The sequence below is a fragment of the Gopherus flavomarginatus genome, chromosome 6 (genome assembly GCF_025201925.1).
Source record: "Gopherus flavomarginatus isolate rGopFla2 chromosome 6, rGopFla2.mat.asm, whole genome shotgun sequence".
Lineage (NCBI taxonomy): Eukaryota > Metazoa > Chordata > Testudines > Testudinidae > Gopherus > Gopherus flavomarginatus.
Genome location: NC_066622.1, coordinates 97249197 through 97276733, shown reverse-complemented (window position 1 = coordinate 97276733; position 27537 = coordinate 97249197). Strand labels below are relative to the sequence as shown.

Sequence of the window (27537 nt, the reverse complement as noted above, 5' to 3'; positions counted from 1 at the left end):
AGGACAAGATGACTTAATACTGTAGGTCTGTGACGCGGCGCGGCCGGTTTGTCCCGCAGCGGGGCTGGGGGATATCCCACTGCCTCGCTGTTGGTAGCCTTAAGCCTGGGCCCTAGTCAGGGCGGGGCAACAACTAACGTGAGTCACTATGCTTGGGCCCTTAGGCAGGGCTGGGCAGCAAGCACAGTAAGTCAATAGGCTCAGGCCCTTAGGCAGGGCTGAGCAGTAACAGTTCTAGGCCTGGCCCTTAGGTCAGGGCGGGGCAGCAAACACAGTAAGTCAATAGGCTCAGGCCCTTAGGCAGGGCTGAGCAGTAACAGTTCTAGGCCTGGCCCTGAGGTCAGGGCGGGGCAGCAAACACAGTAAGTCAATAGGCTCAGGCCGTTAGGCAGGGCTGAGCAGTAACAGTAGGTGTCGGCCTCCTCAGGCCAGGGAAAGGAGGAGTCTGCCACCTCTGGAGGGGTGGCAGGGGGGACACAGGCCCTCCCACTACCACTGCGTCCCAGCCCGGGGCCCTAGCAGCGGCGGGGAGTCACTGCTGTCAGTGGGGATCCAAGCCACAACACACTGACATTGGCTCTGGCAGTGTTGCAGCCAGACTGGGGTCGGCTACCCCCGGGCCACTTCCACTCTCCCCCTCATTGAGTACCTGAGTCATCGTCGTGTCAGCACAGGGGTCAGCCACCATCAGCTCCTCGGGGTAAGTGTTCACAGGTGGGCTTAGCGGGTCCTCAGGGTAGCTGGCGAAAGGTGGGCTCGGCTCCTCCTTGGGGTAGCTGGCGAAAGGTAGGCTCGGCTCCTCCTTGGGGTAGCTGGAGCGGGCCGGTCCCGGCCAGTCCTCCTCAGGGTAGCTGGAGCGGGGCAGGCTCAGCCGGCTGGGTGTGAGCGTCGGCGAGCAGGGGCCACAGACCTCTGGCCGCTGCGGGGGCTGGGGCCCCACTGAGTTCTGCAGGTCAGCTTTTGTACTTCCGGGTCTGTGCCGTGACTTCTGAGGGGCGGGCGCAGGCCCCGGTGGCCCTGCCCACAGCAGGATTGGGAAAGGTTTGTCCTGCAGCGGGTCTGTGGGATATCCCACCGCCTCGCTACAAGGTCTTTTCTATCTCTGATTATGATTGGTTGATCCTGGTGAGCAGGGAGAAATTTGAAGATTTCCAAGGCTCCCAAAACATTAGAGAGAGAGAAATCGAGTAAGGAAGGTGATGTGTTACTTCAATAGCTCTAGATAGGAAGTGCTTTAAGGCACGAAGAAGAATTTCAATAGTGCTAAGGACAAATTTAGAAATGTTTTGAAATGTGTGCTGTAATATTTCATGATCCTAAACTTTTTCTTCTCCCACATCTTTCTTGCCTAACATTATAACATTATAACATTTCTAGCCTAGGTAACAAAGTTCTGGCTTGACTTAAGAGGAGGTCAGTGGGTTAAGTAGGTCATAGTTTAAGTAGGATCAATGATCTGGGGCAAGGGTGTTTTCTCTCTCTCTCAATTCTGAAAGAGGATTTAATCAACCATGCAGTAGCCAGGAACTGACAATCAAGATAGACAAGTAGATGTTAGAGAGGTCTGGGAATAAGCTCAAAAAGAGAGACTGTAAAGTTGGGTGATCACCACATAAAGGTAAAGTCCAAGGTGGAAACTATTGGTACCTTTTATGATTTGCTACTGAACATCATTTAATATTTGTAAGTAAATCCTTAACAGTTCATTAAGCTGTGAACTCTGTCACTGAAACAATCAATGGGCCATTTCATTGAGGGAAAATGTAAACCTTCCACTATAAAGGAGAAATGTACAATTATAGAGTTAGGACTCGGTCCAGGACAACAAGACGACGCTGGTTTCTCTTCACTCATGGTGCTCCTGGAGGGTAAAATGTCTGACAGGATTGAAAGCTAGACTGAGACCAAGTCAGATGAGAAGACAGCTGTAACTAGAAGCAAGAAATGGGTCATTAATCACCCAATGTAAGGGAATATTAATATGATGAAAGTGATATCAAAGTGGCTAGGTCAGGCAGGCAGAGGTACAGGATCAGAATAGAGCAAGTTGTTCAAGAGCTAAGGAAAGGATACTTTTGTAATGGCAAATTTTCTTGAAGTGCATTTCCAGAAAATTGGCAAATAGTTTTTATCATAGAAAAGTACTGAGAAGTTGGGTGTCTTTTTTTCCTCTTCCCTCCCCTGCAGCTGGATGGAATTTAACAATCCCCTCCTCCTCCTTTATGTTGATGTTTGGGATCAGGAATTCTTACACACTGTAAGAGTACAGGGAAAGTGGTGTGTGTGCGTGTGCGTGCGTGCAAGCCGCTGATCATTAATTCAATAGCCTCCTTCGTGGATATCACACAGGGCAAGCATCAGATATCCAAGGCTCCAAGTGACAACTGGTTTCTTTGTCTCAGTTGACTAAGGTAAAGGGGATAAGATTATAATGAGGGTAGCCCCAGTCCCGTGAGACTCAGTTTATTAATATCTGCTGGCAAGTAGGCTGTACGACTCTCAGCAATATGGTGTTAACCTTCTGCCAGTGTCTTATTCTAAAGAAGGAGAAAACTGACTCAGGTTGCCATGCGAGCAGGACAGGCTCTTTTGGATGAAGCGCAAAATAGTGAAGCATTGATGATGACATCAGGTGTGGCTAGTCACACATGTAACCTTCAGGGATACCAGATTTACAAACTTATAGAAAAGCACCTAAAGGCATGAAACAAAGAGCATCTACAAACTAGATGGGAGCAAATGAGAGGGTCCAGCCCACTCCCCGAGGGAAGCGGGGACACCAAGAAGGGGCAGTCTGCCATCCAGGGGACACAGCGGCAGTGGCAGAGTTCAGTCGAGAGGATGTGGAGGAAATGAGAATGCAGTGCTTCAGCTAAAGGAGGAGTCTAAACCAAACTCCATTCAGTTCAGTAACTGGATTTTGCCTTTTCATTGTGCTGCTTTATCTCTGTCCTAAAACCATGTGGGGCTAGACCATGAAGATACCGTATCACAAGCCCTGAGTCAAGGGCAGCGTGAAATGTGTTCCTGTTCCAGGAGCAGGCCAGGTCCCAGTTGGGTCCCCAATTCCCCTTGGCACCAGTGCAGCATACTTCCCACCCTGCACCACCTCAGCTCTGCAGCTGGTGCATGGGGGTGGAGGGGAGATGGAGCTAAGGCTCTGCTCACCCCCAGCCCTGTCCAACCATTTCCCTCCCACCTTCATGTGATGGGAGTAGCTGCCCCACTGGAGCTGCTCTCTCTCTTTATGCTCAGACTTCTATGCTTGCTAAGAGGTAAACTGCAAAGTGTTGGTCTGTATATGCTGTCTGAGATCCCAAGTCAGTAACAGAATAGATGTGGAGATAAAAATGATGAGTACATTTACATTTTAGCAGAAACTCTTTGAAATTCCTACACTGCCTGAAGTGTTTGTGATGCTATCAGCTCTTGCAAGAAAAGCACAGTTCTGAGCTCAATATTGGGTAGGTAAGTTAAGGAGGAACTGATTTACAGCCATTTAATTTTAAAATGCATTTATAATGCTTTAAGACTGCACATACTAGTATAATCTGTTACCTGGCTGGGGGTCTTAAACCAGAGTACAGTTCTGAATTCTAAAATCACTTTTTGCATCTGATCTAGTCATGTAGGGAGAAGAGGCTTGTCTCATCAGGCTTTCCTCTGTGTTAAATTCATAGTTTCTGTGTCTTTAGCAATATGGGCTGCTTGTGCTCATCCTGTTTTTCATTGCCAGGTAACACCAACAGCATCTTTGCACTGGACTACATCAGTGGAGCTTTAACCCTAAATGGGCCACTGGACCGTGAAAACCCTTTCTACAGCACTGGATTTATTCTCACAGTGAAGGTGAGACACTGAGAGCAATATCCTTTTGAGGAGATTGGGGGGTAGGGGAAGAAGGATCAGCATAGCTGAAGGGAGAAGAAAAGCACTTCAATCAGAGGATCATCTGTGAATGTGTTGCTGCTCTGCGCTGCTTAATACTGACTTATTTCAAGTAAAGAAGCACACTGGAACAACTCTTTCCCTATCTGACACCAGGGCAGACCTCTGCTATTCCCAGTGCAGGACCTCTCTCACTCCCTGTCTGGCATCAGGGCCAGACCCCATTATCCCTAGATTGAGGGAGTGGGATGTAGAATTAACATGTTCTATTTCCTGTGATTCACCCTGACTGCTGCTAGCTCATTTAGCCCTTCCAAAGCTCTGTGAACTTCTGCTCTGGGGTAGTACTCTTATTGTGGTTTCCATCTTCTGCAGTGTATGTACTGCTCTGTTCTGGCTCAGTGGTTCTCCTTGGGGTGGGAGGAGGCTAGACACATACACACTGCATGCCTCAACCCCTTTGAGCAGCAGGATGAGCAGTGTGCTATGGATTAATGAAGGGGGAATGTACTGATGGAGCTAGCCAGGGCTGTGAGATGCAACAGAATTAGAAGGGCAGAGACACATGCTGCCATGACAAAAATGGGTCTTTTTTTTTTTTCATCTCACTGGGCACCTGTATTTTTGGTGTCCAGCAGATCCTTCAGCTACGTGTGTGTGTGTGTGTGTGTGTGTGTGTGTGTGTGTGTGTGTGTTTTGCATGGTACAAGGATTAAAAAGAAAAGGCTAAAAGAGACTTCATCATGAAAATGCATTGAAGCATAACATTCCGACACCATGAGGCCCCCCCAGAGAACTGCTCCAACTCTGATTTCAGCCCTTTAATCAAAATCAATACCAAGTCAGCCAGTGGGTTGGAAACACATTTAGAAGTGTGGATTCAACTAGGCCATGGGAAAAAATCAGCATGTTAGAGAGGTCATTGATTGGGAGGATGGCAGCCTGCACTGGAAGAGTACAGCTCACCTCCTTGCTGTGGTAGGGGCAGCACTTTGTAAGGTAGAGAAAATGACATGTAGTTATTCTGCTTGACCTGTGGTGAGGGTCTTTCTGTGGAGTTCTACATGGTCAGTATACTGTTATCATCCCTTGGAATCCTGCTGCTTTCCCTTGATTCTTGGTGGGGAGGGAGTGGAGTTGATTTTTGGGTTAAAAACTAGTGTGTGTGTGTGTGTGTGTGTGGGGGGGATATATATAGAATATGCCCAAATGCCAATCTGTGGAAATGCTGAATTTTACCAACTCCACAATCATAGCCTCAGGGTGATCTTTAGCAGCCCCATCTGCCTGCCCTCCCATGCTCCATGGAGCTGCAGGGGGCTCTTTCCTCCCCATGCCCCCTGTGGCCTGGTCTCAGTTTTTTTAGATTATACAATATACAAGAGGAAGAACTCTATTTTCAAATGTCCTTCACCATTCTCATTTCTGTGACGATAAGGTTCATCCTCCAGCCACCCACCTCCCTTCTCTTCTCCTCCCCCTACCTGCACCCAAAAACCCTGTATAAGTTAAGATGTCTGGTGGGAACTTATGACATGGAGTGCCAGTGCACTGGCCCTTCATGTCTAATAATTTGCAGCCAAACCCATTTTAAGTCACAAGTAAAATGAGTTTGGTCTTGTCCTATTTTTCTAATGGATGTTTGTCTCCATCATATCGCAGCACGATTTTCACTGTTGCTAATCTCAGTTCAGGAGAGGCCCAGGAATGAACCTGATGTCACCACCTGCCTCAGATGTCCTGGGAAAACCCTGGTTTTGAGAAGTGTCACCCAGGTCTTGCCAGGCTATTTTGCAAGATGTTAATAATCTTGACATTAATGCTAGTGGAGGAAAACCATCTCCTATATGCATCATGCTGGTATGCGTTTGTGTCATTACAATGTGCAATATCATAATGAGAGACAACAGTTTTGGTCCCACAAGGCAAATTTCTAAAGGTGGCAGTCCAGATGACAGGCAGATTTGTAGGTCAGTAGTAACGAGTATAATCAGAACAAAAGGTACCAGAGTAGGAGAGGTGGTGCAGGTAAAAATTCAGCGTGCCCATCCTTGGCAGACCTCGGAGGTGAGGGAACTTGCACAGCTCCTAACTACATTATGCCTGACTAAAGCCATAGTTATCAGTCTACCACTTTGAACAATAAACTTGCACTACAAATGCACATTTAAAGCCTCAGTCAAATCATGCTGCATCCATGACATGAAAGACAAGGGAAGGTTATTACTGTGCCATTGACTTTGTCTCAATGACAGCAGTCAACTGCACTGCCTGTATGCAATTTCTATATGATGGCCCACAATCTTCTGCATTTCTCTTATGCTTGTTCTTTGAAATAAAGGCCATGCTGATATTTTCCCTTGCAGGGTACAGAGCTGAATGATGACCGCACCCCCTCCAATGCTACAGTGATCACCACCTTCAACATCCTTGTCATTGACATAAATGACAATGCCCCTGAGTTCAATAGTTCCGAGTACAGTGTTGGCATCCCAGAGCTGGCCCAGGTGGGCTTTGCCCTTCCCCTTTTCATCCAGGTGCAGGATAAAGACGAGGTAAGACATCAGAATAATATCAATAGCCACTTGCTGCAGATAAATCCTACAGGCACCCCGGGTGATTTCACAAATCCTCTGTTTTGTACCTCTGATGCCTTTTGTTTCTGTATATTGCACATTATAGTTAGATTAATACACGGACTGTGGAGAGAGAAGTGGGCACTAATATGTGCATGCTTATGCCCATGATAGCTGCATACCTTGGGTATTGTTCAGTATCTTCTACAGCCATCACTCTAGCCTGTCAGTCCCCGAAGTGCAAACACTTTCATGAAGTCTCTTGTTTTTGTAAAATAAGGATAATGTGACTGATGAGTTCCAACAAATATGGTTGTACCACATACCAGTTCTTGTGCACTTCAGAGCACCTGTCAGGTAATCAGATAGCTTCCTTTCTCCAACCTGTCTTATAGATGGAGAAGATTCCAGGGAGGGATTCTGGTGGTAACATAGACTGTGAGGGAGGGAAGGAGACACAACTGAGTCACCAGAACCCCACCATATAGTTATCTATGCATAAAATATCTACAAATACAATCTGATCATTGAACATTTAAATGAACAAGAATTGTGAAAGTTGAAGATGTGTTTCCTTTGGCAATATGTACTCATCCCCCATGTGTCCATCTGGTCTTAATTAAAAAAGAAAAAAAAAGTAAAAGGCCTATTTTGTGTCAGTGCAGGGAAGAGACTAAGCCCCATAATATGGAACAAGTTTTGTGACAGTAGTACAGTCTCTGTTGGAAGAAAAAGGGAAAAGAAGTCCCACTAGGTGCTGTTGTAGGAGATGTATGGAGATAGGAAGTGATTCTCAGAAAATTACTTAAAAATTTAGAGTTAGAATTTCAGCCAAAATACACAGGCTCTTTTAGAAATGATAATGAACAGAAAAGCTTCCAACCCCGTTATCAAACCTCTTTCTGTTCCCATTGTAAAGAAGGTGAAGTAAAAATAAATATGGCGCAAAGAAAGTTCATCAGTAACCAGAGTATTTCAACAAATGAATAGTGTTAGAAGGAAATCAGTGCAGATCTTCTGACTCTTGTTTCATTTCCTGCATCCCACTTGCCCTGTGTAAACAGTTTTATCCAGGAGAGAGATCACAGACTTGAACAGACATTCCAGAAGCAGCTACAAGTGGGTATCTATGTATCCCATCCTCCACCCTATTAAACCTTTAATCTTAAATGATGATTACTTGATGGTCTGACAGGAAGGGGGATTGGGATACTCATTTTCTTACCAATGTTCAGTGGCTGCAGTTACCCCTCGTAACATTTGCCTGCAGCATCTGTGGCCTGTTCTTTGCTGCTAATGGACCTTCTATTTATTATAGCACTGAACCATTTCACTTAGGAATTCCATTAGGTTTTCCAGCCCTAGGGTTACACTCTTCAATTACTCCTCATATTTGACTCCTGCAATTCATGTCTTTTTTTCTCTACTATCCTAACCTACAACCATGCCACAGTCTACAATGCCTCCTAAGGGGAAAAAAAAAAAACCTGCTGGCACCACATGGAGAACTTTCTAAAATATCTATAAACAATCCTGCTTCTGTGGCATAGGGTATCTATATTTCTCTTGCCTTTTTTTTTTGTCACAGTACAAAGAATATTTGCAGGAAAATGGGATCTTTATTTTTTTTAATTATTCTGTTCCTCGCATTTATTAAATGTACTAGATTAGAGCATTGGAGGGAGGAAATCAGATGGCTAATTAAAATGTACAATGTCTCTGTAAAAATAGCAAATTTTCACTTGTGGCAAAAGGATGGTGATTTCAAATTTGTTCTGAGGATATAGCTCCACCATTGTTTATCACAAAAACTGTGTTTGCTGGTGGCAGTGACAGATTCTCTCTTCCCCCTCCCCCCAATGAAATTCCCAAGTTCTTGTAAGAATTTGCCAAACTATTTGTTTTCATGTGTGAAACAGTTATGACAAAGCACTAATCAGAACAGTCTACTTGTGACGTATATCGTAAACAGAGGGTTATGACTACAGCTGGGAAACATGCAGTTGAGAACTTAAACAGCTAACAGGATCATGTTTTCTTGCAAATGTCCTTAGCAAACAAAGAACAGAATTACAAATAAGATGATAGATAGTCAGGATTGTTTCTAAATTGATATTTGTCATGGTGTTCCAGGAAGTGTCAGCAGCTCTTTAATTGACAGACATTATGGTAGGACTGTTTGTGTCAATAGAGCGAAGGCTCTGTCATTGTTTCTGCTTCAAAGCTCTGTTTATAGGAGTGTATAATGCATCTCCGCAAATTCAGTCCAGTCTTTCAGCCTCACTAATTTTAAAAAGGCGGGGGAGGGGGGAATTCATGCATCCATTTATGTAATGAGAGCAAAAAATAAACTAGTTTTGTGGTTTGCAATGAAGTTTCTTTAAGCTTCTGTAACTCCCAAACAGATTGGTTGCAGTTGTCAAAATCACTTGGGCCTGACCTAACTTTTCTTCCATTGATATTGAGATTCTTATAATTGATTTTAATAAAACCAGTGGAGTTACTGTGTGTAGAAATGGCATGACATGTCTCTGCACTCATCACATTTTCCAAATGTAGTCACTCACATGCTTACCTGCACGTATGCAGCAACTAGATTAACCAGGAAGTTGGTGCTATAAAAATCTATTGGGGCAACAGTCTGGGAAGTGAGATGGGTTTAAACGGTGTGGAGACTGTGTGGAACAGTCAGGTCAGGTCATGCTTTCTAGTATGGCCGCAAATAGGTGCTTGCAACCTGCAAAACTGCAGTGCTGTAAAGGGTAAATTACACAGCCTATCATGATGAGCATGCATTCAGAATGGCAAGATTACTCATCTGAACAGCCCTCTTGGGGGAATGAGACTCATTTTAGAATCTTTCATGAACAGTCTGTTTACTCTGCTAACCCCCAAACCTTTTTCTGCATTAAAAGTAGAATATTAAAGTTTTGATTTACATGAACACAGTAGTTTCAAGGTACCAATGAACCTGCTGGCTTTGAGTATTCCCCCCACACATACACAAACACACGTAAGTTTGAGAATTCAGAGCGTTAGCTTTGTCTTGCAGGGTGAAAATCTGGCCCTGTTGAAGTCAACAGCAAATTCCCATTACTTTCCAGGGTCAGGATTTTATCCCCAGTCTCTTGGCATGTGTTGATTCTGTCACAGCTATAAAGATAGCTAAATGTAATTGTTTGCAAAATATTAAGGTCCAGATCATGACTTTCTCCTGTCTCTTCTTGTTCTTTTCCTGTTAATTCTATTTCCCTTTTTCTTCTCTATTTTCCTCCTTACTGCCTGAATATGTCCACATGGGTCCTCTTTGGGGGTTTCTGATGGAGTAATGGAGGTCCCCTTCTTCTTTTAGCTGGTCAAATGGCTCCTAGACATGACTGAACTACAGGCCCCCTATCCCATAGCCAAGGGCAGGGACAGTAGTTTCCACTAAGGGCCTGTCAACACAAACATTTAGTTCATAGCAAGCAGGGCCTTGAATCCACTCCACACTAGCTTGCTGTGTGCTAACTGTCCAGATGGACCCTGCTGATGTGCATTAACAGTTTGTTAATGTGCTTTCATCCAGAGGCATTTCAAAGAGGACTAGATCAAAGTACATTAACAAACCATTAATGTGTGTCAGCAGGGTCCACACAGACAAATAATGCAAAGTGGTTTAGTGCGGGGTAGATTCACACCCCAGCTTGCCAGGAACTCATTGTATTGACAAGCTCTAGGAGAGCCCCACTCTCCCTTGTCTCCGATGTTATCATTAGCAGTGGGGATTTCAAGTGGGAATGGAGGGAGCATGAGGGGAAGAGATCTTTAGGCACAGAGGTGAATGAGGATGCATCTGACAGAAGCTATTTCAGCACCATGGCCTTCATGGAGATGACATATGAGAGGCAAAGGGAAATGGAAAGAGAATTCTTCAACTCACTGGGGAAAGTGTCTAAATAAATAAGCATAGATAGAGACAGACAAAATCAAGGCAAGATTTTTTTTAACATATTTAGACCAATTTTACCCCTTATTTTATGCCTCATCATCCACCCCACATTATAATTACAGGGATGGTCTCTTAGTAGTTGTTTTAAACAAACTATAGACAGGTGGATTTTTTTCATTCTTTCCTCACGTCTCCAGCCCCTTTGTGATTTTTTTGTTCCTGGTCTTGGAATTCCCTGCAGTTTGTTGACATCTTTCTGTCATTGGTGGAATTTTGCTAGTATTACTCCTCCCAACTGATTTTGCACACATAATGTTGATAAAATGATTATGGTCCTGATTCAACAAAACACCTATGTGTGTGCTTAAATTCTACTGAAGTTAGAGACTTAAGCATGTGCATAAAGTTAAGCATGTGCTTAAGTGCTTTGCTGAATTAGCACTAAAAACACAAACAAAGAGAAAATGTGGATGTTTTCAATCCAAAACCACCTCCATTAAAGCATCAGCCCATTGCCATATTGAAAATCCATCTACTATCACTCAAAAAAATGAGCACAGTTTAGCTTGAAAAAAGCTTGATCCTTAGCAAAATTTTCACAAGTGGCCTCTTTGCATGTGCACAACTACACATGGGAGATAGGACTAAAATTCAAAATGATCTGGACAAACTGGAAAAATGGTCTGAAGTAAATAGAATGAAATTCAATAAGGACAAATGCAATATATTCTATTTAGGAAGGAACAATCAGTTGCACACATACAAAATGGGAAATGACTGCCTAGGAAGGAGTACTGCGGAAAGAGATCTGGGAGTCATAGTTGACCACAAGCTAAATGAGTCAACAGCGTTGCAAACAACTTTCTGGGATGTATTAACAGGAGTGTTGTAAGCGCAGAGACATGCCAGCAGCAGCTGGCCACTTCCAGGAGCAGCGTGGTAAGCGCCTCCTAGCCAGAGCCTGCACCTCGCACCCCCTCCCACACTCCAACCCCTTGACCCAGGTCAAAACCTCTTCCTGCACCCAAACTACCTCCTAGACCCCACACTCCCTCCTACACCCCAATCCCCAGCCCAGAGCCCCCTCGTGCACCCAAACTGCCTCCAAGACCCTGCACCCCCCTCCATTAATATATTAGAAATGTGCGGCCCATGACGACTTACTAACATTTGTGGAGTGACCTCCCTGCGAAAATTATTGCCCACTTCTGGTCTAGATAATACTTAGTCCTGCCACAAGCACAGGGAGCTGGACTAGATGACCTCTGAATCTCTCTTCCAATCCTATGATTCTACGTCTGTCCGTGCACTCACAACCCACATTTTTGCCTGCAAACAAGAAATAGTGAATGTAGATTGGGTGATGGCAAATTTAAGTACCCATTTTTGTATACAACTAGGAGGTTTTGCACACACAAATTTGGTGTGTGCAATAACGCCAAGTGTGTTTGTGCTTAATCAGATATTGGTTTGAGGTGGCATGAAAATGTGAACAGTAAAAGTGGCATCACCAGGTGTAGGCAGTGCTGAATTGGGCGAATATAAGGAATAACCTACATGGATTCTGCTTCAAGTTCAGCCGTAAAATGGTTTTTACTGACTTTCACTTCCTGGTGAACATAACACTTCTCTCTCCGCCCTCCAGTGCAGAAAGAACTGAATGGGTGAAATGAGAGAGTTGTTTCTGCATCAGAAGAAATTATACCAAATTTGGGAGCAAAGGGAAAATAGCTGGGTGTGAGAGCATATCAGAGAAGAAAATCTGTTAGAGAATTAAGAATGACCTCAGACATGGATTCCAGGTACAGCCATGTGGTGTTAATTGAGTTGGCCTGTTTTCACTGTACAAAGCAAAGGAGGGAAGGAGATTGGCATCTGATGAGATTCCTGTAGGAGCATGGCTCAACCTCTGCCCATATGATTGATTTTTCTTCTGGAGGAGTAATTAGCCAGGGGTTTCCACCTGTGTTAACACTCCCCTGCGCTATCTTAATTCAATTGGCCCTTTTTGCTTTTCCACTGATAGCACACGTTCAGCCATCAAATCATTATGCAGCCTCCAGTGTGGTCTAGCAGTTAGAACAGGGGCCTAAGCATCAGGAGACCTGCATTTTATTCTTGACTTTCTCACTTGCTCACTAAGGGCCAGATCCAAAGTACGGTTAAATTTAATTCCAGTCTTTTCACTGACTTCAGTTTTCTTTGGGTCAGGCCTGTGTGAATTTAGGTTAACTCATTTTCCCATCTGTGACTCAGTTTCTCCATCTGCAAAATGGAGAGTGATCTGTCTGAATATAAAAAAAATGAGAAGTCTTTTTGGCACCTTAGAGACTTAGATGTTTTCTAAAGCTGATTTGAGAGCCTCTTCTGAAGAACAATGGAAGTCATTCCCACCAGGACTGTACCAGGTGCTTTACAGAAGAGTAATCATATATACACCAAATATATGCCTTTGGTTGGCTTCTCCTTTCACATACTGCTGGATTGACTCACCAAAAGAACAAAACCTGTATGAGTGAGAGGGGATTTAGGCCTAATATTATTTATTATTACAGAAAGGTTTGTTTCAGTTCTGAGACCAGGAATCACTCTGTGTGGATCGGGTTCCAGTTAGTTTATAGAGTCATTCAGCCAGCACTAGTCTCTGGTGAAGATGACAAGGAAGAAGACACTTTTTAATACTGTATTGTTACTATTTAATATAATCATTTTGTGTGACACTTTACAGAGATTAGAAAGGTAAAATCACTGCCCCAAAGAACTTTGTCTAAACTAGGCAAGCCTAAAATGTGATGATAACAGAAAAAGGAGAGGGTTAGGGGAAAAGGGATGAGTGTTACAATACATGGAATAAAGAGAGGCTTGTAGCATGTAAAGTTCTGATACTTTAAAACTGAGGTAAGGAAACAGAAAGGGGGATGAGTACACAGCAAAGGGATGGGAATCAATTTTGGAAAGAAGGATGAAGTCGGTTTTGAGGAAGGTTTCAAGAAGAAGAGTAAAAACAACGAGGAGTCCTTGTGGCACCGTAGAGACTAATTTATTTGGGCATAAGCTTTCGTGGGCTATAACCCACTTCATCAGATGCAAGGAGTTAAAAAAAAAAAATAGGCTGGTGTCAATATACAGCACATGAAAAGATGGGAGTTGCCCAAAATAAAAGATGGGATCTTATGCCCAAATAAATTTGTTAGTCTCTATGGTGCCACAAGGACTCCTTGTTGGTGCTGCTGATACAGACAAACATGGCTACCTCTCTGAAAGAAGAAGAATGAGAATGTTTGGCACACTGGAAGAGGGATGTTGTTCCAGGTGTAGGTAGCAGTGTGAAAGAGTGGGCAGAGGAGACAAAAGGGCAGAGTGCAGAGGGTGAGCAAAGAGATTGGCAGGGCTGAGCTGTGAGACAGTGTGGACAAAGGGCTCAAACTTTTATGTGGGGAGAAACAGGGAGGTAAGTAAAAATGCTTGAGATGGGAAAGGGACCCAGGCAGACCATGGGGGCAGGGGGGATTATTTTAGCTGCTGAATGCTGGCTAGGTTGAAGAAAGGAGTATGCACAATTAGGGAAGCTAGAGATGAGGCAGTCTCAGTGGTGTGGATGAGAGGGGCTGAATTATGGCTTTGGCAGTGAGGATGTAGGATAAGGGTTAGAAATGCTAGAGGGACAAGCAACAAGATTTGGCCAGAGCCCAAAGTGAGGAAAGAAGGGAAAGGAGGAGCCAGGCATGTAATCTTTGAGGGTATAATAATTTTCAGGTATAACCCAATCTTTATATCTAGCCATTTCCCCCATGTATTTTGTACAACATTTATTTGAACTACACATTTTTCTTACTGTTTTTCTTATGAAGTCGTAACTCAGGGGACTTCTGAGGAGATTTTGCTGACTGAAGTAACTGAAATTCTTATTAAACAGATAGGGTGGGATTTTCAAAAATTGGCTTAACTTTGTTCCATCAAAGTGTTCCACTTGCAATGTTTGACACTTGCAGCATCCCTCATGTAGCTGTAAACCCTTCATCCCATCAAATTATATTGTGTCCAGATTCTTAAACAGTCATCATCACCCTAGTATCTGCAGAAGTACATTAGGTAAAATGGAGGATGTCCTAAACAGAAGGTGGAATCGGGTATAAAGAGAAACTTTTTTCTATTCTAGCTTTAATTTTATTTACTGATCATGGTTGACCGCAGAGAGAGCGAGAGAGAGAATGTATCTAGCACATAAACCACTGCATCTATGTTGATTTGATATTTTTAAATATTTTTAAATATTCATTATAAAAAGTTTTTTAAAAAACTATAAGAATCTAAAAATATACGGTGCATAAGGTAGCCTCAGACACCGTTGTGTTATGTGTATATGGATATGAATATATGCATGTAATGTATGAATCTTATATATACTATATGTATGCATATAGACAGACACACTATAAATAGGATATACATAGTGCATAATTATAAAGGAAAATTGACAGCTCTCCAGTATTCTTTCCCAAAAGTGCCAGTTGCGAATTGGATTGAATTAGATTTCACAGGGTTTTTTGCAATACATGGAATTCACCAGCAAATTACCCTTAAAGAGGGAAAATCAATCATTTGGAGCAGAGATAAGCTGAAGGCGAGTCAGCCTCGGATTGATCCTGTCTGTGCAAGCGTGTGTGGAATTCAGCAGATAACTGGGGGAAAGCAGGGAGGGGAGAAAGACCAGGAGTGTGGAAAGAGGCACTTGAAGCAGGCAGAAAGCTACAGAAAAAGGTGTGTGTGAGAGTGTTGAGCAGCTGGAAGGCTTAGAAGGGGCTCAAAGTGAGGGGAGAGGAAGTGAAAGGCGGGGTGAAGCCAATGCACACACGATGTGGGGAGTATTCCCTTTTGGGAACTTCGGGCTCTGGAAATAAATGTGGATTCTTTTGGTCTCTGACAACAGCCCGATGACTACAGGCATCAGCCAGTGCAGACTGTTTTTCTTCCAAACCTCCGGCTCAGGCTGACCAGCCTTTGGAGAGAGAGTCTCTACTTCCTCTACCCTACCCTACTGTACCCTCTATTCCCTTCTCACTGGGCTCTGTGGTCAGGACAGTGACTGGGAAGGGAAAATGTGCAAATGCCTTTCTGGTGCTGAGGGGAAAGGAATGAACTTCATTTGTTATGTTTATTGAAAAACTGGAAGAGAATTCAAGGACAGTGAAGGAGAGGAGCTCGAAATAGGAGAGCGAGTGTGAGGAGAAATGAGGGGGAGTGTGGAAATACTGGATTGAATAAGACATGGTGGCAGAGAAGGGAGTGAGGGAGAGTGGAGGGAAAGTGGGAGAGTACAGTATGACGGGAAATTGAAAAGGCACCAAAATGTGCTCTGGCCACCCACTCCTGGTTTAGTTGTGAGATGCACTGTGATACAATGGTGGGAGCCATGGGAATGCCTATGGAAACTAAAAAAGCAAACCGTGAAGTGCTACTCTGGAGGATGAGCGTTTTCTGTGGGGGAAGAGGGAATGTCCTCTTCTGTCAAAGGAAAGGGTTGTGATGATATTCCAGAGGCCGTTCTCTGCCTCCTGTGATGCTGACTGGGAAGGGGTTTTGCAAAGACACACATGCAGGGCGAAAAGAGCTGAAGGTAGAGGAGCAAGGGAAATGTAGGTATACGCAAAAAGCCACATAAGCGCAAGAGAGTGGTAGTGATGGGAAGAAGAGAGGGACCTAAATGATACACTCCCCTGAAAAATTCAGCACCTCTGGAACAGCATCACCACCAACCCTACCCTTTACCCCCAGCCTCCCCAGAAAGAGACATCAGACAAATAGATTAACACCTTTTCCCAGCTTGTGCCCCTCTCTCTCTGGCACCCAGCTACGCAGAGGTCAATAGACCGTCTCCCTCCCTCGTCCCCATCTCTTCCTTTCAATCCTGGACTCTTAGTGCCTTCGCCTATGCCCTGTCTGTAGTTCAGTGTGGATGCACTGCAATCATTGATGGAGAAGGCTAGTTCAAGAAGACACTTCGGTGGGGGTTTAGCTGTACTGGCATCGGCTACTGGATGAACACTGAGTGAATAGGCCAGGTTGTTGCCAGCAGCCATTCCTCTAAGCTATTCAGTCACATTTCTGGTGTTAACTCTTTGTGGTCTAAATATACCTTGAAGGAGTGCCACAGGATTTGAATATTAGGAGGGGGAGGAATATTCTCACACAGAGGGGCAGCTGTTTTCTTAAACATTTTTTTCAGAGGTCTGGTAATTTTTCTTCTGTGAACTGAAGTGACAGCTTAGTTAGTGTAGAAAGAACTTGAGAGTTACACTGAATCAGTATGTGTGTGTATGTCTTTTGAAGGAAATGTAAACTTGAGTCCCGATTATGGTAATTAAAGATCCCATACTGTTTTCCCTAAGAACAGGGTGCTGACTCCTGAGTCCTGGCCATATTCTTGTGTGGTTGATTAGTCTGCTTCCCTAAATTTACCAGTAATTTCAGTTGGACACAGGATGGTTGTTTTATTATTTATTTATTTATTTATTTATTTGCGCTAAATTCTTGTGTAGCAATTCCTATGTGTTGTTAGTCTCCTGCATTTTACCCAGAAGTGGCTGCATTTTGCAGGCAAATAATCAGTTTGTAAATCATTTCTCAATCCTTTGGGAAAGCACTGGATAAATACAAGATATCATATAGGATGTGTTCAGCATGAATTGGGATGCTGAAGCAGGGTATAGGTAGCAATTGGAGCACAAGAGTTGTCTCCTACAAGCAAATTTTGAACACATGCAATGTTCAAGGGCAATCTGTACAAAAAAGGTCAGAGCAACATTCTCTTCTCAGATCAAAATGGAATGGTGGAGCACGACTGACTTTCTGTGCTGCCTTCTTGAGCACGGACCCTGTTGTCAGGGGAAGTTCCATACACTGAGAGAGTGGAATACTAGAGCCAGGATCTATCTAGAGCAGAAATTTGCCCATGACTCATGGGGGAACAGTTATATTAACTAGTCTCTTATTCTGCTACAGAGCACTTGTGTACACTTGTATACACACATGCACATGTCAATGTGTCACAGCCTGAGTGCCTGATCTGAATTCCTTCTTCTCGCTTTCTTAGGAACAACAGGGACTTTCTATAAGCTAATCACCTCTGCTTTGTTATTGAACAAAAGAAAAAAATAGCTAGCCAGTAGTTTTGGAGAATAAAATGCTGCTTATGCAATAAAGTGGTCTAAAATGGTCCTCTAATCCATTCTTTGTTTGCCTAAGATCCCTCTCACCTCCTCTTCCAAGGCAATATGGCTTCTTGTTTTTCAACTCTATGTGTGGTCACTCTGGGTGTTTGATTGGGCTTTAATTAAACGAAGCTGAGATTGGAGTGATGAAGAGCAGAAATAATGTATAGTTTGATTTCCTGTCACTCTGCACAATAGATTAGGAAGGCAGGAAGTTCTTGAGCAAGTAATGAGCACCATACAGATGCGTGTAGACATCCCTCCTCCCCCCAGCACACTCACATTTTAGACACTATGGGCTTGTCTGCACTGGCACTTTACAGCGCTGCAACTTTCTCGCTCAGAGGTGTGAAAAAAACACCCCCCTGAGCGCTGCAAGTTTCAGCGCTGTAAAGTGTCAGTATAGATAGTCCACCAATGCTTGGAGCCACGCTCCCAGCACTGGTAGCTACACCTCTCGTGGAGGTGGCTTTTTTAGAGCTGACAGCTCTAACCAAAGAAAAAAAAAGTGGCAGCGCTTAACATTGTCAGTGTAGACAAGCCCTTAGAAGTGGCCACTGCATTCTTGATCACTTGTGCACTATGCCCAGAATTTTGAACCCAAGGCTCACGTTCAGAGACAGCATGTAGCTTAGACCCCCTTGTGTTCAATTAGACTTCTAGATTTACTTGTACCCACACTGCACAGGTCTAAGGGAGGCTGTGTTGGCATAATGTACACACTGAGGGGAGCACAAGAAAGAGTAAGCCCAGCTAGACTCGCCTCTGGATTTGGTACAAGGCCTCCAGAGTGACAAGACCCATTCATTGTTCCCTGGGCTAGTGGAGCCCTAAGTGGTTTGAGTTGTCTGCCTTCATGCCATGCTGCAAGAGAGGCAGTTGGAAGAGGTGTTCAAGTTGGGCCCTCTTGCTATAAGAGGGAGGGAGTTGCTGATGGATGTTCTCCATGAAGGCGTGTCTGACACTGGAACTCATTTGCCCAATTAGTCCATCAGAGTCTTGTTCTCTCACTGTCTGCACACACAGCAAGGCTCATCTCCGCCCCCGCCCCCTGGAATTTGAGGAGCGGACTTTCTGAGGGCAATTTTTCATTGGTTATTGGCATAGGGTAGTTTCAATCAGAGGTGGCGAGTTCAGGTACCAGGTTGTGAGAGGAAAAGTCTATGAGGGCAGTTGTTTGTAGCCACTTCCCTGACTTGTACCTATCCTATTGCCTTTTTTTTTTAACATTCTTTGCTGGGGGGGAAGGGAGCACTGAGAATGACCTCTGTGTTCTATGAATGGTTGGTGTCTTGCATTAAGCGGTCCAGGGACAGAAGTTGAGGCCCTGCCTCCTTGTTTGCATTGGGCACAGCCATAGTCTTCCTTGATCAGGACAAGAAACCCCAAGGACCCTGTGCTCTATACAGTGAGTGGAGTGCTTCACTGTTTAAACTAATTGTAATTCTTAATTTTGCATTAGAACCTACCACAGATACTAGACTGATTGAGTGCATTATTAAAATAAATACTAATTGCATTTTCTAGCTTTTTCTTGTTAATAATAAGCTTATTTCTGAGCTCTGTTTCTTTCTGGAATGATTTGTTTCCTCCACAGAATGTAAACAGGCTGGTTTGTTTATTATAAGGTTACACACAAGTGCTCGGCTATTCATGCTGGTTCGTTATTTTACAGTTGTTTATAAGCCGACCTCGATTTCTTTTTTTCTTTAAAGAAAGAGCATTAAAGCATTTACATTGCAGGAGTGAAAAAAAAAACTAAAGCATTATATGGGCTTTGAAAACAGATCAAGTATAAAGAAGGGAAAACGGCAGAAAAAGGTTGAGCCTCCAATTTCAACAGCATTCCTTTACAAGCCAGACACATGGGCTAAACCCACATGTACTCAGGTCGCAAACAATTGATGCTTCTAATGCCCATGTATCCTTTACTGATCTTATAAAGCATACATAACTTTGTCAGCCAGAGCTGATTCGTTTGTGAACCTGCCTTTATGAGAGAGAATCTTTACACTGTTCAAAGAGACGCTGTTTATTTCTGTTTGTCTCCCCATGTTTCGCAGGTCCTCACTTTGCTTCATATGTAGGATGGGGTGGAGAAGGGGGAAGATGTCTTTTTAAAAAATAACAATAGAGAAAAATCTTTCTCCCATATCTCCCTCTTTTCCTGTAGGGTAATGTGTGTGTTGGGAGGAGATAGCTGTATTCCAGTCTAAGCCCACCCCTTCTGGTGGGCAGTTGATAACAATTTAAATATTTGGATTTGCTTTCAGCCATCTGCAGGGGGTTCAAAGGCTCCAGTAACTAGGAGCAAGGAAAGCAGCATGGAGGCAGAAACCAAAAATAAATAAAATAAATAAATAATTGAAAAATTATAGCAACCTTCCTAAAAGGCAGATGAATTCCAGTCCTCAAGACTTCATGTGGGGAGGCTCAGGCATTGGAGTGGTTGGTAATTAGGGATGGCAAATATAAACAGACTGATATGTTTTCCCAGCTGGAGGGGAATTAATCCACCCAGCTCCTTTTCACACATGCTGGGGTTCCTTTTGATGTTCAACTTTATCTCGCATCCCAACGAAATCACTCCTCTTCAGTTCCAAGAAAATCCACAGCATCTTACAGTGATGAAAGACACCTTGGCACACAGCGATGCTGGTACAAGGTACCAGAGAGAGGCTCCAGCTAGGTGTGGGGAGAGGGCTTTCTTTGACACTGTCCTGGCTACCATAGCTTCCACCTTAAAGGACAGCTGCAGAGCTTAGAGAGAAAATTGGAGGATGCAGATCTATATCCTCTTGATTTCTCCAAGTTTCCAGCTTGGGACACTGCAGATTCAGGTATGACTTGTTTGTAGGCATTCAGCTGCTGTGCTGCTAAGCACTATAGGATTGTCAATAAATAAATAATTTAGAACAAATTAAACTCTTTATTTAAGTGCTCAGTGCAAGTGAGGGGCTACTGTGAAAAACATTAGAGAGCCCGATTTGGATAGCCTAGTGCATGCTGGGTGGTACACAGCTCCCCATGTAGCTCTACTGAAGGCAAGGGGATCACCTGTGAAATAAGGTGCTACTAAGTGTAAGGCAAGAGATCAAAATCTAGCTCTCTGTTATGAGTCAGACTGGAGTAGGCAAATCATTGCTATTGCTCCGAGTTAGTAATCCCTTTCTGAACTGAAAGAAGGACGTTTGTTCAATTGTGTTAAGACTGAATATGCTGTAATGCAGAGAATATAAACTGATGTAACATATATATCTTCTTAAACAGGTGCCCGCTTTTACTGCTTCATTACTAACCATCCACCTCTCCTGACCACCACCTCTAAAAAGCTGTCCTGAAAGGTTGGATTCAGAACCAGTGTGTCTAGAGTGTCCAAGCTGTGTTGATAGGTGTATACTCAGCATTCAGTATGTGGGGATGAGCGTCTGCATGAGCACCTTCAAACATCTGGCAGTGCATTCACTTACCTGCACTGGCATTCTTAAAAATAGCACAATTTAGAAGTTAGTTGTGGTTGTTAATGTGTTTGTTTCACAGTAAGTATGTCAATTAATCCCTTGTCTGCCCCTGGCAGGCTGCATAGTCTATTCATTGAGATGCTAGAATGTGACAAATGGTATGCAAGGAGTCACATATGGTGTATGAGTTTTCTTGGTATGTGCCCTATGCGCCAGGGATGCTGAAGGGGTTAAAGGCAAACAAGCAAAGGATATTAAGCACTAAATTCCTATATTAAGATAGGATTGAAAATTGAATAGAGGGACAGAAAAAGAGTCCCTCGCCATTTGTCCACGAAGCTATAGAAATAGGATAAGTACTCTTATTTAAAAGTAACCTGCACATGATTTTTTTTCAGTTGGGCTTGTGCCCTTTTTGCTGCTTTATGATGTATCTAGAAGGCTGAAAGAAAGGTATTGACACATTGTCATAAACAGATAGCTAAGGGTTAATGTCTCTTTCACCTGAAGCACCTGACCAGAGGACCAATCAGGAAACCGGATTTTTTCAACTTTGGGTGGAGGGAATTGAGTGTCTAAGGTCTTTGTTTTCTGGCTGCCTGCTTTCTCTGAGCTTTGGAGAAGTAGTTCTACTTTCTAGTCTTCTGTTTCTAAGTGTAAGGACAAAGAGATCAGATAGTAAGTTATATGGTTTCTTTTCTTTGGTATTTGCATGAATATAAGTGCTGGAGTGCTTTGATTTGTATTCTTTTGGAATAAGGCTGTTTATTCAATATTCTTTTAAGCAATTGACCCTGTGTTGTATCATCTAATACAGAGAGAACATTTGTACTTATTTTTCTTTCTTTTTATATAAAGCTTTCTTTTAAGACCTGTTGGAGTTTTTCTTTACTTCAGGGAAATTGAGTCTGTACTCACCAGGGAATTGGTGGGAGGAAGGAATCGGGGAGATCTGTGTGTTGGATTGCTAGCCTGATGTTGCATTCCCTCTGGGGGAATAGGAAAGTACTTTTTGTTTCCAGGATTGGGAACAGAGAGGGAGATTCACTCTGTTTGGATTCACAGAGCTGGTGTCTGTGTATCTCTCCAGGGGCACCTGGAGGGGGGAAGGGAAAAAGGATTATTTCCCTTTGTTGTGAGACTCAAGGGATTTGGGTCTTGGGGTCCCCAGGGAAGGTTTTTCAGAGGGACCAGAGTGCCCCAAAACACTCTAATTTTTTGGGTGGTGGCAGCAGGTACCAGGTCCAAGCTGGTAACTAAGCTTGGAGGTTTTCATGCTAACCCCCATATTTTGGACGCTAAGGTCCAAATCTGGGACTAAGGTTATTACACACATCCATACATTCTTCGTAAGCTGCCTGCTCAAAGGAAACTGCAGAAGCCAAGCAAATATTGTTTTATGCTAGTCGCTCCTGCTGCAAGCGTTAGTGTCTGATTTGGTCTCCTTTCCTTGTCCTCATCTCCCTTCCTGCCTCTGTCACCTCCCCAGTGTAGCAAATATAAAGCTCATCATAGTTAATGGAGGCGTATTGCAGATTTCTCCTTAGGACTCAATAGAGTCAATAAGCCCATCGGATGAGACTAGTGATGTATGTGTTTTACTGAGAACTAACAGCAGACAGTAGACATACCATAGCTACCATAGAAGTGGGCAGCTCCCGATGATCCAACTCCATGTGCTTTCAAAACATTTTCAGATTTGTAGACCAACAGAAAAGGAGTGGTTACCCGTTGGGTTACATTGCAGTCTTTCTCATTCTGAAGTATCTGTTCCCCTCCAGTGTAATTGCACAGTTGTCTTCACCTTAGGTAGGGGCAGAGACACTGTAGGCATAGCCCCATTAGTAGAATTGGCCCTGATGTGAGGTCTGCAAGTCATCATAAAACTCTTTGGTCTCTTTTCTGGATGCAGCTTCCAACTCAAGTGAGAAGACCTCAGAGCAAGGAGGTCTGAGGTCTGCTGTTAATAACTTTTCTTTGTTCTTGCTAAAAGCCTGGCCTCCATTTGGGTTATACATGAACTCTCCTAACTCTTCCCACTTCCTTCAAATAATCCAGTTCTGCCAAACCCAGTTTTGGGGGCCTTTACCTCATCCTCCTCATTCTAAGAAAGTCCAGTGGCATCCAGTTGTTCTAACCAGTAAAAAGCCTCCCTCATTCTCTTACTTCTTCCAGCTCACCATCCTTCACTAATCTGTACTCCAGCACAAATCACATCTCCTCTCCCTGACTATGTATTAAAAAAAAAAAATTCCAATGAGGCATTTGTCAGGGTTCCTCCCAACTCTGAACTCTGGGATAGAGATGTGGGGACCCTCATGAAAGACCTCCTCAGCTTGTATTTCACCAGCTTAGGTTAAAAATTTCCCCAAGGTACAAATTTCTTTCCCTGTCCTTGGGCGGTGTTGCTGCCACCATCAAATGATTTAAACAAACATTCAGGGAGGGGCCACTTTGAGCCCTATCCCCCATAAATAACCCCCCAAGCCCCTTCACCCCCTTTCCTGTGGGGGCTTGAGAATAATATACCAACCAATAGGTTTACAAAGTGAGCACAGACCAAATCCCTGGTTTTTAGGGGACAGAAAATCAATCAGGTTCTTAAAAGAAGAATTTTATTTAAAAAAAAAAAAAAGGTAAAAGAATCATACCTGCAAAATCAAGATGGAAGATAACTTTACAGGGTAAATAAAAAGATTTAAAACACAGAGGATTCCCCTCTGACTCTGCTTCCCAGTTACAAATCAAGAATAAAATTACCTCTTAACTTGTGAATTTTCCCTATGCTAAAACAAAAGGTAATCTAATGCATTTTCTTGCTATTACTTACAATTTCTATAATTTTAGATGTATCATTTCAGGATCTTGTTAGGAGCTGGTTTACATGTTTGGTCTCTCTCTTTGCCCTGACAGGGAACCAAACAAAAAAAGCACCAACAAAACCTTCCCCCACCCCCACCAGATTTTGAAGTATCTTCTTTCCCCATTGGTCCTTCTGGTCAGGTGCCAACTAGGTTAATTTGAATTGATTAACCCCTTACAGGTAAGTGATTCTGTACCTCTGGCCAGGAGGTATTTTATGTTACTGCAAACATAAAGGTTGTTACCCTTGCCTTTAAATTTTATGATAGCATCTCTAGTGTACGTGAAAGTAGGAGCACTCAAAAGTGCAGTACTACAGCCTGTAACCAGAGCTTTTCTAAGAGCAGGCTGCTGCTTGTTTTCTTTATTGTTGTGTACATTTGCCATCAACTGTCCTGGTCTAACAGTTTTCAGTCTCATTTAGCTTGTTGACTCCTTTGGGGCAGAGATCTTGTCTTCTTAATTTGTCCGTGAAGTGCCACGCATGCCTCTGGTACTGTAGAAGTATCAGGAATATTCAGATCTCTCCCCACCTCTGCATGGGAATATCTTTTTTTTTTTTTTTTTTTTTTTTTTTTTTTTCGGTATAGGGAGGGGAAAATAGAGAGGGGACTTTCTGGCATGTCACCTGCTCTCAGCAGTCACGCTCAGACAGCTTTTGCTATTAGTGCCCCTTCGTGCATTTAATTGGTCCCTCCTTCTAACAGGCCAGAGACCATTTGGGGGAAAATTGGAAATTCGGCTCTGGCAGTTTCTGAACTTTGTTATAATGTGCTCTGCTGGGTTGCACCAAGGGAAGGAGCTTGGTGCTTGGTTGGAAGGTCCTGAAGTGTCACTGTCAGTATTTGGGAAAAGGCTCCTGCTTGCCTCTCAAGAAGGCTTGGGGAGAGGGGAGCCCTTGAGTCCCCAGTTTCAGCTGTGCCTTAGGAAAGTGAAGCTTTGTCTATAGAAATAACTGTTTAGAATCAATATTTGCATTTCTGGAGGTTAAAGGATCCCCTCTAGGGTGACCAGATGTCCCGATTTTATAGGGACAGTCCTGATATTTGGGGCTTTTTCTTATATAGGCTCCTATTACCCCCCACCCCCTGTCCTGATTTTTCACACTTGCTATCTGGTCACCCTAAACCCCTCAGTGATGTAGCTGGCTGTGTTTTGGATGCATTCAGGCTCAGCATGCAGGCTCTGCACTGGATATATGTAGACATCAGTCTGGACATGTGATATCTATGGTCTCTGCGTGCATGTAGTATGTTGGACATGTGGTATCTGTGGGCCTGAGACGCAGGTGGCATGTGCCATCTATGGGTTTAGCGTGAGCACAGCATACTGGAGATGCACTGTCTGTGGCTTGGCATATGGGTGGCACTCTTCAGTGTGTGCTGTCCATTTGCCATCAGGCTTGTATTTTCCCCGGCATCCTGCCACCTTGGCAGTAAAGGGTAGAATTGGTAATGCAGATCCAGGCTGAGATGGCGAAGGCTGGTCGGGTCATGCAGAGGCTGAGTAGTGGAGAACAGTAGTATTCCTTGGAAGGGAGCACAAGTCTCCAACTACAGGTAAAACATATGGGGAAGCACATCTGCTGTACTTACCATAACATGGCGTATGTAGGTAAAATATGTGTGATGTGTACAGAATCTTCCTGTATCTTTAAATATGGCAAGCTTCATTTCTTACATTTATATACTGTGCAATAAGATTAGGATTATACCAACCACATATATTTTGCACCCTGCATATATACAATGGGATTGATGAAATATTATTATTTTTAATTTGTATTACCAAAGGGGCTAGTTATGGACCAGGACCCCATTGTGCAAATTGCTGTACAAACACGGAACAAAAAGGCACAGGAAAATAGAGAGGAAATAGTATGTTTCTTCCAGGTAGACATCCCTGTCCGTGTGACTTCTCCTCTGTCTTTCCATTCTCCTCCCTTGTTTCTGGCTAGCTTCTCCATGCCTCTCTTCCTATTCGTCTGTCTGTCTCTTCTCTCTACCTGTCTCTTGATTTCATTTCTCTTCACCTTTTATTCATACATATTATTGGATTTGCCACCACTGGATTATCTTTCAGCCTATCATGCATTTAGCCTGGGCTGTTTATCCCTGCATTGCGTTGGTAACCCAGGTACATTTTGCATTTGTCATTGTTAATGTTCCTCTCTTTATTATTTTGAAATATTGTTCCTAGGGACTCAACAGTGTTTTTGAGGTCTACCTGGTGGGAAACAACTCCAATCACTTCATCATCTCCCCAACCTCGATCCAGGGAAAGGCAGACATCCGCGTTCGAGTTGCAGTGCCGCTGGACTTTGAGACAATTCCTCGCTATGAATTTTCTGTAAGAACTCTCCCAAATATGGGGTGAATGGGCAAAGGGAGGAGGGGCTGGAAATGGGAGGGCCCCAAGGCTACACTATGCAGTAAGATAATGTATTAGCCCACGAGTGGCAGACTCACTCAGTGAGAAACCGTCAGCCCGGAGTAAAAAGTTCACTGTCAAGAGGGTAATTTTGCAGTTGTGTCCAACTGCAGAATGTGCCTCTTCATCCAGCAAAGTTAAATACTGCATTTAACAAGAATTTAAGACATTTTAATTCTCCCTCTGAGCATCCTCCCATGACCAGTCACACACCCCATCTCTCTTGTGTGTGTCTGTCACTCTTTCTCACACACTCATGCTCTCTCTCACCCATACACACATGCTTGGACCTTCACCCCCTTTCATTGCATCCCCCCGTTTGGATAGCCCCTTCCTCTCTCTTCTCCTACTGCCCTCCCACCTTTGGGAATTTTCTCCTCTTGAGGACTGTCCCTTGCTCTCCTTTTTTTTTATTTCCACCCTTGGAGAGTTATCCCTTTTCCCTTCTCTTTTTCTTACCTCACCTCTGTTTTCTCTTCGTCTTTGGCGATTCCCCTCCTCCATTGCAGGGATTCTTTCTAGGGGTCTTGTTCTCTGGAACAGGCGGGGAAGTGGAGAAGGAGCTGCTTCCCTGAACCTGGTCCTGTGAGGCCAGCATTGGAGTGTGGAAGGAAGCTCTTCTGAGCACAGGGTGTGGATCACTGGGGCTCCACAAAGGGTTGCTGTGGGTGAGGAGGAGGAAAGGGTGGAATGAGGAACTCCATTGCCTGTGCCCAGGCAGGCATAATTTCCCGCCTCCCTCTCTGTCTCCAGGGCCTTCCTGCCTTCTTTGAGCAGCATTATCCAGCAGCTTCCAACTCTGTATGTTGTAGAGGAATCTGTGGGCCAACCAAACAGGTCCTGAGAATGAGATCCTGCCTATAGACTGTATATTTGACACCCCTTCCTTGCCTGTCACCTCTGGGGAGCCATGTCTGACACCTGACTTAAGTGATACAATTTTGATTGTGTCAGTCGTTCTGGCTGGCAATGGACATTGGTTGATCTCACAAACCTACCATACTGTTTGGCAGCATAGATATGGAGTGGCTGGGCTGTGGAGGCAGCTTAGGACTATACAGTCAGACCTGCCAGAGCTCAGGGATGGAGTGCCTTAGTAGAGATGCATATGCATACTTCAGTAGTACCTGACCAATCTGCTCCTGCCTCTAGTCAGAGCTATTGGATACAAAAGCATT

The 27537-nt window shown here is 43.8% G+C and overlaps 1 protein-coding gene across 1 annotated transcript in view; it reads left to right on the top strand.

Moving 5' to 3' along the window:
• CDH23 (cadherin related 23) overlaps positions 1-27537 on the top strand; it is a 561993-nt gene that overhangs the window by 303158 nt on the left and 231298 nt on the right. The window contains exons 10-12 of the mRNA XM_050959265.1: positions 3737-3849; positions 6255-6443; positions 26129-26278. Of these exons, the coding sequence (XP_050815222.1) occupies positions 3737-3849; positions 6255-6443; positions 26129-26278 (452 nt within the window). The remainder of the gene's footprint in view (positions 1-3736; positions 3850-6254; positions 6444-26128; positions 26279-27537) is intronic.